General features: G+C 46.0%; 1 protein-coding gene across 2 annotated transcripts in view; it reads right to left on the bottom strand.

The window, feature by feature from the left end:
• Positions 1–13607, bottom strand: part of UNC5C (unc-5 netrin receptor C) — a 351791-nt gene that overhangs the window by 15009 nt on the left and 323175 nt on the right. For both annotated transcript variants that reach the window (XM_046655649.1, XM_046655651.1), the window contains 2 exons: positions 10838–11006; positions 7959–8192 (listed from right to left, as the gene is read on the bottom strand). In XM_046655649.1, coding sequence (XP_046511605.1) covers positions 7959–8192; positions 10838–11006 — 403 coding nt within the window. The remainder of the gene's footprint in view (positions 1–7958; positions 8193–10837; positions 11007–13607) is intronic.

The following is a 13607-nucleotide window of genomic DNA, read 5'->3' as shown; positions in this document are numbered from 1 at the left end:
GCCGCGGCCGGCCCCTGCTCAGGACCCGCCTCCTGTCCCCCGCCGCTCCGCATCCGCCCCTCCTCGGGGCGCTGGGCTAGCTTCCCGGCTCTCCGGAGGTGGTGGCCCTCCTGGGGGGTTGCTAGCCTTTGGCTGGTTCCTCTCTCTCTCTCTCCTTTCCCTCCACCTACTCTCCTGTCACTCCTTTCCTTGTCTTACTTAGCAGCCAGAGGAAGGAAGAAACAAATGACCGAGCGTACAGCTCCAGCCGCAGTACCACCCCTCTCGCAAGAGCGGCTGCAGGAGGGTCGGTCGAGGCTTTGTTCGGTTGGGCTGCTCCTTCCTCGCTGCTGTCTGGTGCGGGGTCTCCGCACACTCTTTAACCCTGATGCAAACCCACAGCCTCGAGCCGGCGGTATCTACTGCGCCAAGGCCCTGGGGCCAGCGCCAGGAACCCGAGCAGGCGGAGGCGGCGGCGTGCGGGAAACACTGAGGTCGCCCCCAGAAGGGGCAGCAGCAACCTCGCGTCCGGAGGGAGGGCGCAGGCGGCGTGGCCGTCCCGCTCCCTCGATGCGGAGGGACCACGCTGCAGGCTTCGCGCGGGCGCCAGACCACGCACGGGGGCCGAGGCGGGCAGGTCAAGCCCCGTGACCCCCCTTCGTCAGGCTTCTGCCATGCGGACCCGAGGCTCCCAGAGGCACAGAGGGCAAACCGGCAGCATGCCATGGCGAAACCTCAAAAGGCAAGCCTCAAGGACTATGCTGGCTGGAGTTAAAAAAATCCCACCTCCCATCAGATTTTATGGACGCTGCCTTGCTCCTGTTCATTCTTTAATCCTGTGTGGAAACTCGCCCTTGTCATTTGGCTACTGTGGCTGTCGCCGCCGTCGCTGTCACAGCCGTGGGCCTGTACTCTTCCAACAGAGGCCAAAGAGAGAGCCCACTTTCAGCGCTCTCGGCTCCTGGCTCTTGACTCCTCCTCTGGCTTCCGGCCTCAGGCTGCAGAGCGGCAGTGAGGACGCCTGACTGCCAGCCGGCCTCGCCACCTGCTCAGGGCACAGCCCCTGGGGCCGGCCTTGCTGCGCCCCTTCTCTTCCTGGGCTCACCGGTGCTGTGCTCCCCCCTGAGCTGGTCTGCCTGCCGCACCTCATCCCTGACTAGAACAAGGCTGGACTCCGGTGACCGTGCAAACCTGCCGTCAAGTCTCTTCGTTCCGAGGGCTCTGCCTGCTGCTCCTGCAGCTGCTGCCGCAGCCGACGCGTGGTCTGAGCTGCCACTTCCAGCCTGCCCAGTCAGAACTGTTTGTGACACTTCTAAAGCAAAATGCCAAGGGTAGCCTCGGAGAAGCGGCCACGTCACTTGTCCACCTCTGCGCATACTTCTGAGGAAAGGATGATCTCTCACATCTACTATTAGGAATAGGGCTTTTTAGGTTGTTCTAGAACTTCTGAAGTCACCCTATTTCTTTTCATCCTTGAACATGTTTTCTTTTCTAAACTTCTGTATAGCTTTCTATTTCTGCAGTAAGAACTTACCATAAACTTAGTGACTTCAAACAACGCAAATTTATTACCTTACGGTTCCGTGGGTCAGAGTCAGACACAGGGCCCACTGGGCTGAAGTCAGGGCGCTGGCAGGGCTGCCCTCCTTTGTGGGGGCTCTGGGGGAAATTTGCTTTTCTGTCTTTTCCACCTTCCAGAGGGTGCCCACATTCTTTAGCTCATGGTCCCCTTCCTCCATCTTCAAAGTCAGGAATGGCACACCTCTCTGATGACCAGAGCCAGGAAGGTTCTCGACTTTTAAGCACCAAGTAATTAGAACAGACCCACCCTGGCAATCCAGGATCATCTCTCCATCTCAAGTCTGTCCTCAATCGTATCTGCAAAGTCCCTTTTGCCATATAAGGTAACATATTCAGAGGTTCTGAACATTGTGTGTAGATATTGTGTGTGTGTGTGTGTGGGGGGGGGGGCATTATTCTCGCTGCCACAACTTCTATTTTCTCTTCTCTCTTTCTTCAAAAAAGAAAATTCAACATGGCAGGTCATTTGCAAAATATATGATAGGGCCAGAGCCAAAGTCTCATGAGACGATGATAAAGATGGGAGAAATTTAGAAGCATCAAAAAGATCCCTGTCCCCAAACAGCTGAGCAACTAGCCTGCCCCCAAACCTGAGCTCACTCGCAATTAGGCCACGATTGGAGCTGATAGTTTCACTGAGCAATTATCTTCAAATGCCCTTAAAATTAAATGCCCACCTAGGGGTAACTAACACTATCGAGTTCGCATTTTGTGCCAGGAAACTTAACAACTTTAATCCCCTTGAATCTTCTAAGGGCCCTTGATGTAGATCAGATGAGGGTCCAAAGAGGTCCAGTTCAATGACCAGGGCCCCAGAGCCGACAGGCGGCAGAACCAACTGAGTCAGCCAGCCTGACTCAAGCTTTCCTTCTGTCCCACACTCCCCTCCATACACTTAGCAGGGAAAACACATTTATAACCTTTAACACATTTTTCTTGTTATTGTTATCTACTACATGTGTCACATGTATGAATATATTAATTTAATTCCAGAGACCAGAATCCTGAAAGTGTGAAACACAGGTCAGGCTACTTTTGAGGTTGTTAGAGGAAAATGGAAGAAAAGATACAGTTAACGGGGCCAACCCAATGGAGGGCCAGCCTTTGTGGGCCCAGAAGAGGTGGGCCTGAGGTGTTCTGGGGTGGGAGGGTCTCAGCTTGCCGTGGAGCAGCATCAGAAGGATACTAGTGAGGAATGCATCAGGTGGCAGGGTGAAAATAAACCTTTTCCAGGCTCCCTCCCACTGCAGCCCAAGAAACCGAGTCTCACACAGTCCTCAACTGGACTCCTACTTTCCACATTTTTCTCCTGTCTTTTCACATAACAGGATCCTTCACAGGGGTACTGCGCTCTGCCACAGACTGGAGCAGGGCACGTGAAGACTAAAGAAATCCAAGGAGAACTCTTCTCCGTGCCAAATGACCACATAAAGACAGCCAACGTATGTGAATGCACATCATTTGGTTTGTGTCACATACACAGCTGTCAGAAATTCTATAAACATCACACACGGCCCATATTGTATGCAAATAACTCCTCTTTTAGGTTCTGAATCTCAGAACTTAGTGTAAACCCCTTTATTACAAAAGAAGCATCTCATAAATGATACCCTTATGATGGAGGGCAGAAATTACTTATGTCAACGTAGATGTGTGCTTCTCCCTGGGTGTTTCAAAACGTATCCCAAATATAACCTTGTTCTCTATTAATTTCTGGTCTATTTATATTAGGATTTAAGTCTTTGCAAACAATGAAAAGAAAACACCAATATTATTACTTTAATCTCCTGAAGAGGAGGAAAAGAGAAACACCGTGACACACCCAGCTCAGTCTCTCCAGTAGCCGTGAGCTCTGTATCTGAGAACAGAATTGGTTCTCAACTCTTCCCACAATTCTTAGCATCTCTGTCTTTGCTCCCACTGGTCCTCCCAGCATGTGCTCAGGAAAAACCCCACTTGGAAGGTGTATAAAAGCATTCTGCTGTCTCCCAGCTGCCCTGACTCTTGCTCCAGTAGTCACCGCTAGCGTCCGAATCCTACATCAGTGCTTCCATATTGCTAAATGCAGCTTTTAACTTTCAGGTGACCATTTTTGTCCCCAGGCTTAGCAAAACTCAAGGAAATTGTTACAGAAGCTGCTGAACTCAAAGAGGTGGGTAGGGAGATGAAAGAATGCATCAGGGTTGCTTGAGACTGACTGATGCGGTGGTCTCCTTCTCCCCCCCACCATCCACACGGACCATCTAAGCACATATGATAAAAAGAAGGAATGAATAGTCTTGATGTGTTCAGCTCCAGACATCGGGCCATAGCCTTTTTCTAAGAGCTCTCCAGACTGTGGAGTTCTGACCCCTGAGAATGAGTGCTCCGCTGGGCTCCCTTGCTGCCCTGGTCCAAAGTTCCGTGAGGGTTTCTGCAATTCAGAGGAGTCGCCAGTACACAGCAGTCACTGTAAGAAAATATCATTTCTGGCGAGACCTGCATTCGGGCATCACTTGCTATGCTGGAGATGGAGGTGGTGGAGGAGCTGGATTAAAACATAAACAGGAAGGTAAAGCTCCTTTTCATCAGAGCCGGACTAGGCGAGAAGAGGCTGAAATGAAAAGTTTGCAGGGTAAAGGGCAGCAGCTGAGGGAGCCTCCCTGGAGTGGTGCAGTAGGTGTTAGGTCACTGCAAAGCATGACGGGGCTGTGATGCAGGCAGGGACTGAGGGAGAGTGGGAGGGACTGGGAAGCAGTGCCATGTGAAATCTGATGAGTCAAGAAGAGGTAAATAAAGGACTGTGGAGAAGCCTGGGAGGCCCAGCTGACGGCAGACATCTTCAGAGTATAATAGACGCAATCAGAAATTTATGGGTTTTTAAAGCGAATCAACAGCCTGGAAGTGGAAGTGGGATGATGTGAAGGCTACTAGAATAAACTTGGGCAAAGGAACTGTGATTAAATGTTGACCTTGAGTTTGAGAGGATGATGGGAATAAAATGTGCAGGGAGAAGGACCATGAGGCAGGTACTGCTAGGGTGGGATGTGTACTGGAGGGACTCTGTGCTAAGGAACTGAAATGGGTAACAAACAACAGAGTAACGGAATAAAGAATAGCAGAAGAGCGAGCTAGCCCTTGAAGTAGAGCAATGCCATGGAAGTGCTCGCGGGGTGTGAGAAGTGCTGGAACTTTCCCCTTGGCCTCGTGACCAGCTGGAGGGCGTGGATTCACTGCATGGATTGTGAGCGGTGCCACGTTACCTGGAAGATCCAGTTGCAGTGAATGCGAGCAGGTGAAGGAATGGGAGAGAGAATGACTTGAGAATGTAGGAAATTTGTCCTTAATAGGATTACAGTTCCCCAAAGACCTGTGAAAGTGTTAGGGTAACAGTTCTTAACCTTGGCTGCACAGCAGAATAACCCAGGGAGTGCTAACAAAACCCTCAATAACCAAACCAATTAGATCCGAACCTTTGGGGTGGGACCCTGGAGCGAGTCGTTTTTAAAGATCTCCAGTGGATTCCTCTGTGCGTGGGATAGAGAACTACTGACTTGGGAAGAGCGTGAGTGAGGGCGGGGTGGGCCTGAGGAAGGGGGAGGTATTTGGAAGGAGCGAGGCAAAAGATGGTATTTATGGGTAACAGCGGTTAGGAAGCAGGGCGTGGGGAGAGACTGGGGGGGGAACAGCGGCAGGCAGTGTGCCAAGACGGCAGAATTTAGGTAATGAAGGGCCTTTCTGAGTTAATCAGCCCCAAGGTTCCAATTCAAGTGTGGGTGTGAGGCAGTGTTGGCGGACTGAACTAATGTCTCGTTGGCATGTTGCACAGACCGTTTAACTACAGCTCGGGTTTTGGTATTTCTGCATTATTAAAAGGCCGTGAGGCAAGAAGGTCCTTCCCATTATTCATGTTTGTCTCAGCCTAAGAGCTGGATCCCCAGATGCTGAGAATTTATAAATGTCTATTCGGAAGGCCCTGGCCATGAGACAAACTGCTCTTGGGTTGCTTTCACTGCTTGAACCTGTCAGTCTTTGTCGGTGTTGACCATTTGCATCACTTTTCACTAATTAAAATAATCAAAATTATTTTAGAAAATATTACCTTTTTTTTTGCATGGATTTGTGTGTGTCTGTTGGGAAGAAAGGTCAAGAGGTCCTGAGTATAAGAAGTAGGAGAGTGAATATAAATAGGTGTATCAAACATTTCAAATAGGACGTAAATCTTCTACCATATGCTGTCTGCAATGATTTTTCTTGGAATTGTTAAAAAGATTTGCTTTAGTGAAACTCCATGGCTCCCCCCCAAACACAGTTTCCCCTAAGAAGAATTTCAGCCTGGGATGATCTCTACCCTGACAATGTCTTAGAAGTATCAGATTTGCAAGGAACATGAAAGAAATAACCTTAAGCTTTACACCAGAGCTGTGTGTTCGCATCATTTATTACACTTCAGAAACTCCTCCGGGCTTGACCATCAAAAACAGATCCAGCGGCAATCCCAGCGGCAATCCCATCGCCTCCCCTCCATGGACCCACCACGCGACACCCAGTTTTCATGAGCCGGAAATACTCTCTGGATGGAAACTCTAGAAGTAAATATCCTGATTTTCAGAAAAACTATCTTCCCTTTCCACTGCTGCTCTTCCTCTTCTGCATGCTCACCCTCTGGAGCTCCTTTGCTGGCTGCCCTTCACCCTCCCTCACAATGGTGGGGCTCCCCTTGGTCCCTATCTCCAGGGTGTGGCTCTTCGAGCAACCCGCTTTAGGAGCAGAGAGTCCAGACTGCAGCCAGCTGCCCGGGCGAGAAGCCTGCTTTCTCCACTCAATAGCTGTGTGACCTAGAGCAACTTACTTAACCTTTCTGTGCCTTGGATGGCACACCTATAAAATGAGGATAATGGTCTCTTAACAGGGCTGTTGTAAAGATTAAATAAGATAATAAAAAATATTTAGAATCTTGCCAGGCACACAGGAAGTTCTCAGTAATGTTTATTTCATTATTATTATTTTCTCCCTTCACTCTCCCTTGATATTCTCCCTGATCCCCATGGATGACAAACATCAATATTATAGATTTGGTTCCTGCGTCTCTGTCTCAGGATCTGCTGTCCGTTTGGAGAGACTCACCCATATTTCTAATCTTTGTCCTGATGCCTAACTCATACCTCTAACTCAATACTCCAAAAGCAAAAGCACCATATCCACACTCGAATGCCACCTGCCCCTGAGTTTGCTACTGTTGCTTTGAGGCAGACTTGACCCTCTGCTCACCCACGCGGGGTCAGTCACCAGGCCTGTAAGAGCTACTTGAACAGGATCCGTGACACCGATTCCCTTCGTCTCACTCCTCTGTCGTCACGTTAGCTCTACCATGCTTTACTTCTTAACTTGACTCTGTCTTTCCACTGATGTCAGACTAATATTTCTTACGTATTTCCAATCATGTCTTTCTTCTCTTTAAATCTCCCCAGTGGCTTTCCATTAACTCAAGAAACTAAATCTCAACTCCTCCCTCTGGCAGTCAAGGTCCAATCCCAACAAAACTCCTATCTATGGTTCCAGGATTACTGGAAATAACATACCCGTGTAGACTCTGTATTTGCTCTTCCTGTGTTTCTTCATGCTGTTCCCTTCACCTAGAAATCTCGTATTTTTTTCCCATTACTGCTGGTCAAACCCAACCTTCCATTAGGGCCAATATGAAATGTTAGCTCCTTTCCAGCTTTCCTCCAGATAACATGATGCCTCCCTCTCCTGAACCGGCACAGAATGTTGCATTCACCTATGGCACTCCTCACACTCTGACTCGTCTCCTAGTCTTTGGCGTACTTCTTTTATTCCTCCTTCTAGATCATAACTTCTTCAAAGGCACTTACTATATCCTTTAAAGCTTCAAGTGGGATTAAATACATGGCAATAACAGCACCAGGAATTAAGCTCATTTATTCTGCAAAGCAGCAGCCTGTTGTCAAATGCTAGCGCTCCTCCTCACAGCGCCCATAAAAGAATGGGCGAGCGTATGAGCGAAGCGGCACACCAGAGGCACATACAGGGTGAGCAATTACGCCAATGCCTTTCCTGGGAAGAACGCAGCTGAGATAAACATGGAAGCAGATTATTTACCAACCACAGGTCTCCTTGCCAAATTCTTCCACTTCTAAATTTTTCATTAAAAGAAATCAAGGAAGGTAAACAAAAGTAGCCCTTGGGAGGGATCAGCATAACGGAAATAGCCCATTTATCAGCATGGCCTCAGAGAAATGTCTAATTTTTTCTAATTGCTTTTTTTGGGCCCAACACTTGTGTTCACACACGTGGGTGCACACACACATACACGTCCTCTCTAGGTGTGTGCAGCCACACCAGACCTCGGCTCCGGTGGGGAGGTGAAGAGGGAGGGTCAGGCTGGAGCCGCTTACCTTCAGGGCATCCTGGGTGTCGTCCAGACAGTAGACTCGGACGCTGTACTCCAGGGAGGAGCAGCAGAGGGGCCCGAAGATGGCCAGCTTCAGGCGCTTTGCGGCCGCTTTGGTGGTGGACTGGCCGACCAGGGCGTAGGTGCTGAGGTTCTCGGTGAGCAGGTGGCACGCCTCTGCGTCCAGCTGAATGTAGCAGGGGGTGGTGAAGTTCTCTTCTCCCACCACCACCACATCCTGCGGGACAAGAGGGAAGGGGCCCTGCTGAGCCGCTGAGCATCCTGCTGCCGTGGGGGTGGTGGCCGAGGGGACCTCTTCTCCTGAGTTTTGATTATTCTTTTTCCTGCTCTTTTTGTTTCTCAGGCTTTATTACACCTCTATCTTCATTCTTCATCCTTCTGTCCCTTACTTACCTTGCTCTTATACCGACAGTATTCTCGACATAGATGCCCTTTATGTACTATTTTTTGATCTTCCAAGAATCTACATTACTGGAATCTACATAAAATTCCAAAAGAAAGTCATGGATTATCCTTTTAACTTTAGTGTACCTGAGTTCATTATTTGTTTCTGAGAACTTAATGTTTTAATCTCTAAATTTCATATTTAATCCCAAAGTACTTTTTTATTGCAATGTCATTATAGCATCATAGTTTTTCCCCTAAAAATCTAGTCTTGAAAAGAATTAGAGAAAGTAAGGAATTATGCAATACCATTCTACTATATTCTTCTAAAACCCATGTGCCGATTATTTTCCAGAGCAATACACTGCTTTTCCTCAATAACCCAAGCTGCTGGACTCTACAGAAGGCATGATATGACAAATCCCATGCCTTTCAAACACTTTTCTCTGTTATTTTTCATGCAAGCCTTTAAACAATCTACCCTTTTAGACTTTGACAATATTTAGCAAGAAATAAATGGAAGTGATGAGTTTTGTAGAAATAGTTACAAACTCAAACAGGTTTTGATTTATCCCAATGGCTCAGGCTACAGAAGAAATCATCTGAAAGACCATCCGTAGGATCCATGACCAAGGGTCGAAATTCCACATGCCTCCTGGGGGAACCGGGTAATAGGAACGTGGGAAGCAGGTAGGGAGGAAGGCACTAAGGCATGGTGGAGACTGTGATGAAGCAGAGCACAGAGCAGGAGCCTGACTAAAGAGCTGTCTCCGCTTGGCTGCAGCTCATTGCGGCTATGCAAGAATGCAGGCCCAGGGAGGACAGAGCCTTTAATTTTTCAAGAGAAGCTGGAAGTTCAGATTTTTGTGCAAAATCTTCCAACTTTTAATTAATGCAAATTTAAAAGAAAATTTCATGTGGGAGAAATAAAGCAGATGTGTGCGAACGATTCAGCCTCTGCTTTAGGCTACTTAACCTCCACAGAGGCAGGAACTATATCTACTTTGCTTCCCACGGTGTCTCAGTGAGCCTGGCTCATGGCAAGCAATGGTTATTTGTCAAAAAAGAAAATAAATGTTTCATCATAAATTGAGTCGCTGGGGCTGGTAAAAGATGTGAAAGAAGTTGCCACCCCAAGTGGCTGTTGGTTAGTTAGGCCTTGCAACATCATCTGAGCTATGGTAAGAGCTGTGTTTTAATAGCATCCATGAAATCATTTCTGCAACTGAACCTGTACCCAAAGATGAAGCTCAAACTGAACCAGAAAAGAGAGAGAAGGAAGGTCAGCTCCTCCAGGTCTACTCCAGCCCAAGAAGGACACTTGGAAAGAAGCTGCTTTCTCCAGCAGGGCCAGGGCAAGCCTCAAGCACCATCTAATGATGGCCCGTTACAGACAGCCTCCTAGAAGCTGTGGCCAAGAACAGAGTGCTCCATGTGGCTGCCACAAGCACGAGCGTGTTTTCACGAGGACTGCCCTCTTCGACTCTTCTCATCTCTTTATTTTATTTTATTTTTATTATTGTTGTTACTGTTATTATTAGTCAAGTTCAGAAATGGACAGGTTTTAGAGTATTAGGCAGAGAATTGCGCAAACAATTTAGGATCACTTCAGATCAAGACTTTGGGATGTTTTTGAGATAAATCATTTAAAGCTTAAATGAAACTGAAGTTAGGTCTGCTCACATCTGGTCTTAACAAAAAGTACATCCCTAAACTTCAGCCCTGGAGTGCAGGTCTATTTAAACAATAAATACTCTTTATTCAAGGGATAATAATGAACATAACCAAGCTTTTTCTTTAAGGTATTAGGTATAAAATCTTCATGGTAAATATAACAAATCCTTTCGCGATTCACTTTAGGTGCTAACTAAAGGGTACTGATGTAAAGCAGAGGGTCTGTTCAGGACACTGTCCTTAGGTGGTGATGATGGCGGCAGCCACAGAGAGCCAGGATGCCACAGAGGGTCTCCATTCTAGTGGAGCTGGGGAGACACGCCCTTGCTCTTCTCCCAGGTTAAGTTCAGAAGAACCATATTGCTGGTACTTTTCTGCAAGTAAGTGCCTAACATTTTCTGACCCAGGTGCAATGTTCCTCTACCTGCAAGTTTAATATATTTATATATATGTATATTTCCCTTCCCAAGATAGAGTATGTATACGCCAAAAGGCACTTGTGTAAGACTCTGAGTGCACTTTCCCTATGAGTTAGCTCATGCTTGACTACCATTTTCTTTGTGCCTATCAGTCAGCAGATAAAGCATTCGGGAACCAGTTCATCTCTCTGTCTGTCTCTCTCTCCCTCCTCCTGCCTCCCTCCCACTCTCTCCCCTGTCTTTGTCTCCCCCCCACCCTTTCATTTTGAGTGTAAGCTAAAGTTCCATCCAGGTTTTGCTTTGAAGATAAAAGCTGTCCCGTAATTGTTCCTGCTCATCTGCATGCATTGCTCCTGGTTCCATCTTTGTCTCAGCAGAAGCTCACCTCCCACTGCCCCTGTGCTGCCTGGTTCTTGAGCTGTATCTTCCAGTCCTCGGTACTGGGATCTGCGCAGTGATGCATGGTGAGGATGACGGGGCGGGTCAGCAGGGCTCCTGGGGGCCCACAGCTCACCACCGGGGTCAAGAGTGTTTGGGTGTCTTCCATGGGTGGCCTGGGAGGAGAGTAGAGAACAGCATCAGTGACATAGTATTTCCATAGTATTTATGTACTAGGTACTCATTGAGATTTTAGATCTAAAGTTGTACAGACAGTTTCTTCTTGGAGTTTCTTTTTTGGGGGGAGTGAGGCAGAATTAAATGGGAAGACATGCTCTTTAAACCAGTACTTTTTAAAGACATGCTCTTTAAACCAGGACTTTTTAAAGACATGCTCTTTAAACCATGCTCTTTACTGCAGGACTGGAGGTCTCTATGACAACGGTGAACCTGCCAGCATCTCTTTGATCCCCTCCCCTCAGACAGAGGTCTGCCCTTGGTGACTTCCTCTGAATTCATGTACAGATACTTTCAGGATGGAATGAGAAGGAACAAAGGCCTTATGAGGTTACATAACCATCTTTTCTGATAATACTTGCCACTGGTCTCACAGGGTTTTAAATACTTTTGTGGTTTTAGGACCAAACTTGAAAAATACTTTAAAAAAAAAAAAAAAACAACTTCAGAATAAGGACACCCTAGAGCTCAGCTTCTTCCAAATGACTTTTGGGAGTAGTTCAAGCTGGTACAGCAGCTTCATTGTTTCAAATATGACCAGAAAGAATATAGAACTGTATTTCTCTAGTAATTTCAAATGAAATCTCTCTACCTGTGTACTTCATATTCTGAGAATCTGGGCGGAAAGAACCTTAAAGATCCAAAAATCTTTATTTCATATGTTTTTTTAAAATTCCCTTAAATCCTTTCCCTAATAAGATTGTAATCATGAAAAGGCAGAACTTAACTCAAGCTATCAGTGAGGAAGTTGTCCCAAGGTGTTGAGTGGATTGCCCAAAGTCTCATAATGAACGACAGCTACTGCTGGGACTCAAACCAATGGCTTCTCAACGACAATACTCAAACCACTCTGCCAGAATAGCGTGGCTTAAGAAATCATGGACTCTATTTTAGAGGAGGAAGGACCCTTGGGGCCAGAAAGCACCACCTTCCATCCAAAGCAGGAGCCTCTCTGCAATATGCTGATGTGTGGTTAGTGCTTTAGGCACAACCAAAATTGTAGTCTGCTACTGAGGGGCCACCTCATCTACCATCAATGCAAACTTAGAAAACATTCTTACTTAGAATGAACACAATCTGCCTTCCTGACATTTCTCTCCATATATCCTTGACCTGCTTTCTCTCCACTTTGGCATGAAAACTTTTCAAATATTTAGAGATTGTTATGATGTCTCTAAAAGATCTTATTTCAGACCAAACATCCCCAATTTTTTCAAATTTGGATAGAAAAGTGTGGTTTCCACATATCTTCCTAAATATCTATCTTTATTTTCATATAGATGTCTGTCTGTGTTTCAATGTCTTCACTAAAGCGGGGCATCTTGAAATGAGTGTAATATTCAAGGAGATAGCATAGCGGGACTCCTATTTCCTTGATTTGGAATACGTAGTTACATCAGTGCCTCACACAATTGCTGCTTTAGATTATTCTCAATCAAGTAATTATTTATAAATATTATTTTGCAGGCTTCAGTAGATGGGAAGATGGAGACGATATAGTTAAGTATCTCCTTTATAAAATGAGGCAATGAAGCCCCAAGAAGGTTAAGTAATTTGGTAAAGCTAACCGCCCTATGTATTCCTAACAGGAAAGGCTCTTAGGCTAAATCTCTATAGTTCTGTGGTTGCAATGATGGCTTTTGAGCCTATGTACAGAAATTTATATTTAGGTATTTAATTTCACCTTAACAGTTTCAGGGAAAACTTCAGGTCATCCATTTCTTAATGCTATGTCTTTCCACCAAATATTGGCTATCTCTTCTGGTCTTTGATCCTCCATAAATCTGATATGCCTGCCATTTATGTTCTCATTCCAATCATTGATAATATTGTAATATAAAAATAGGTCAGCAACAGAGATCTTTTCAAGGATGCTGCTTTAAACCTCGCTCCAGTCTGACACCATACTTTGAGTTATTTAGTTCAGCCGAATATAAGCCCATTAAAATATACATTGTCCAGTTCACATCTTTTCATTTCATTCACATGGATATTACAAGGGACATATCGAATTCCTCTATAATTGCAATGGCCACTTGAAATGGATTTTTCTCTAGTCTTTATCTGTGGTTTATATATTAAATACTACATAATCTAAAAGTTAGCTTGCATCTTCTGGCCTCATGTAGCACTCAGTGAATGATAGCAGCACTTATTATTTTTTAAGATATTGTTGGAAAACAATTCTCCATGGATCTCACATGTTTTTGCACTTTCTTGGCTGTCTATTCAAAGCAATTATTTAGCAATCACCTTGGAAGAGAGATAGTGGTTACCTCTGGAGCAAATGGCAGGTATGTCTACTTCCCATTATAAAAGACTCAGGTTCCCTAAGCTCGGTGTCCTTTCCTGGAATGCAACCACTGAGTATGTAGATGTCATCTGACCTTCTTTGCATCACTGTTTTGGAACCGGGACTCAGGAAACTGGCACGAAAATGATGATACTCTAGATAGTGCTATTGCTGTGAGTAATAAACTGTCCTTTGTCTCTGACCCAGGAGTCTTGCATCATCTATTAGCATCCACAAAACTGTGGTA

This window comes from Equus quagga, chromosome 3 (assembly GCF_021613505.1).
Source record: "Equus quagga isolate Etosha38 chromosome 3, UCLA_HA_Equagga_1.0, whole genome shotgun sequence".
NCBI lineage: Eukaryota > Metazoa > Chordata > Mammalia > Perissodactyla > Equidae > Equus > Equus quagga.
Note: the sequence above shows the minus strand (reverse complement) of the source record. Positions and strands in the feature narration are given on the sequence as shown.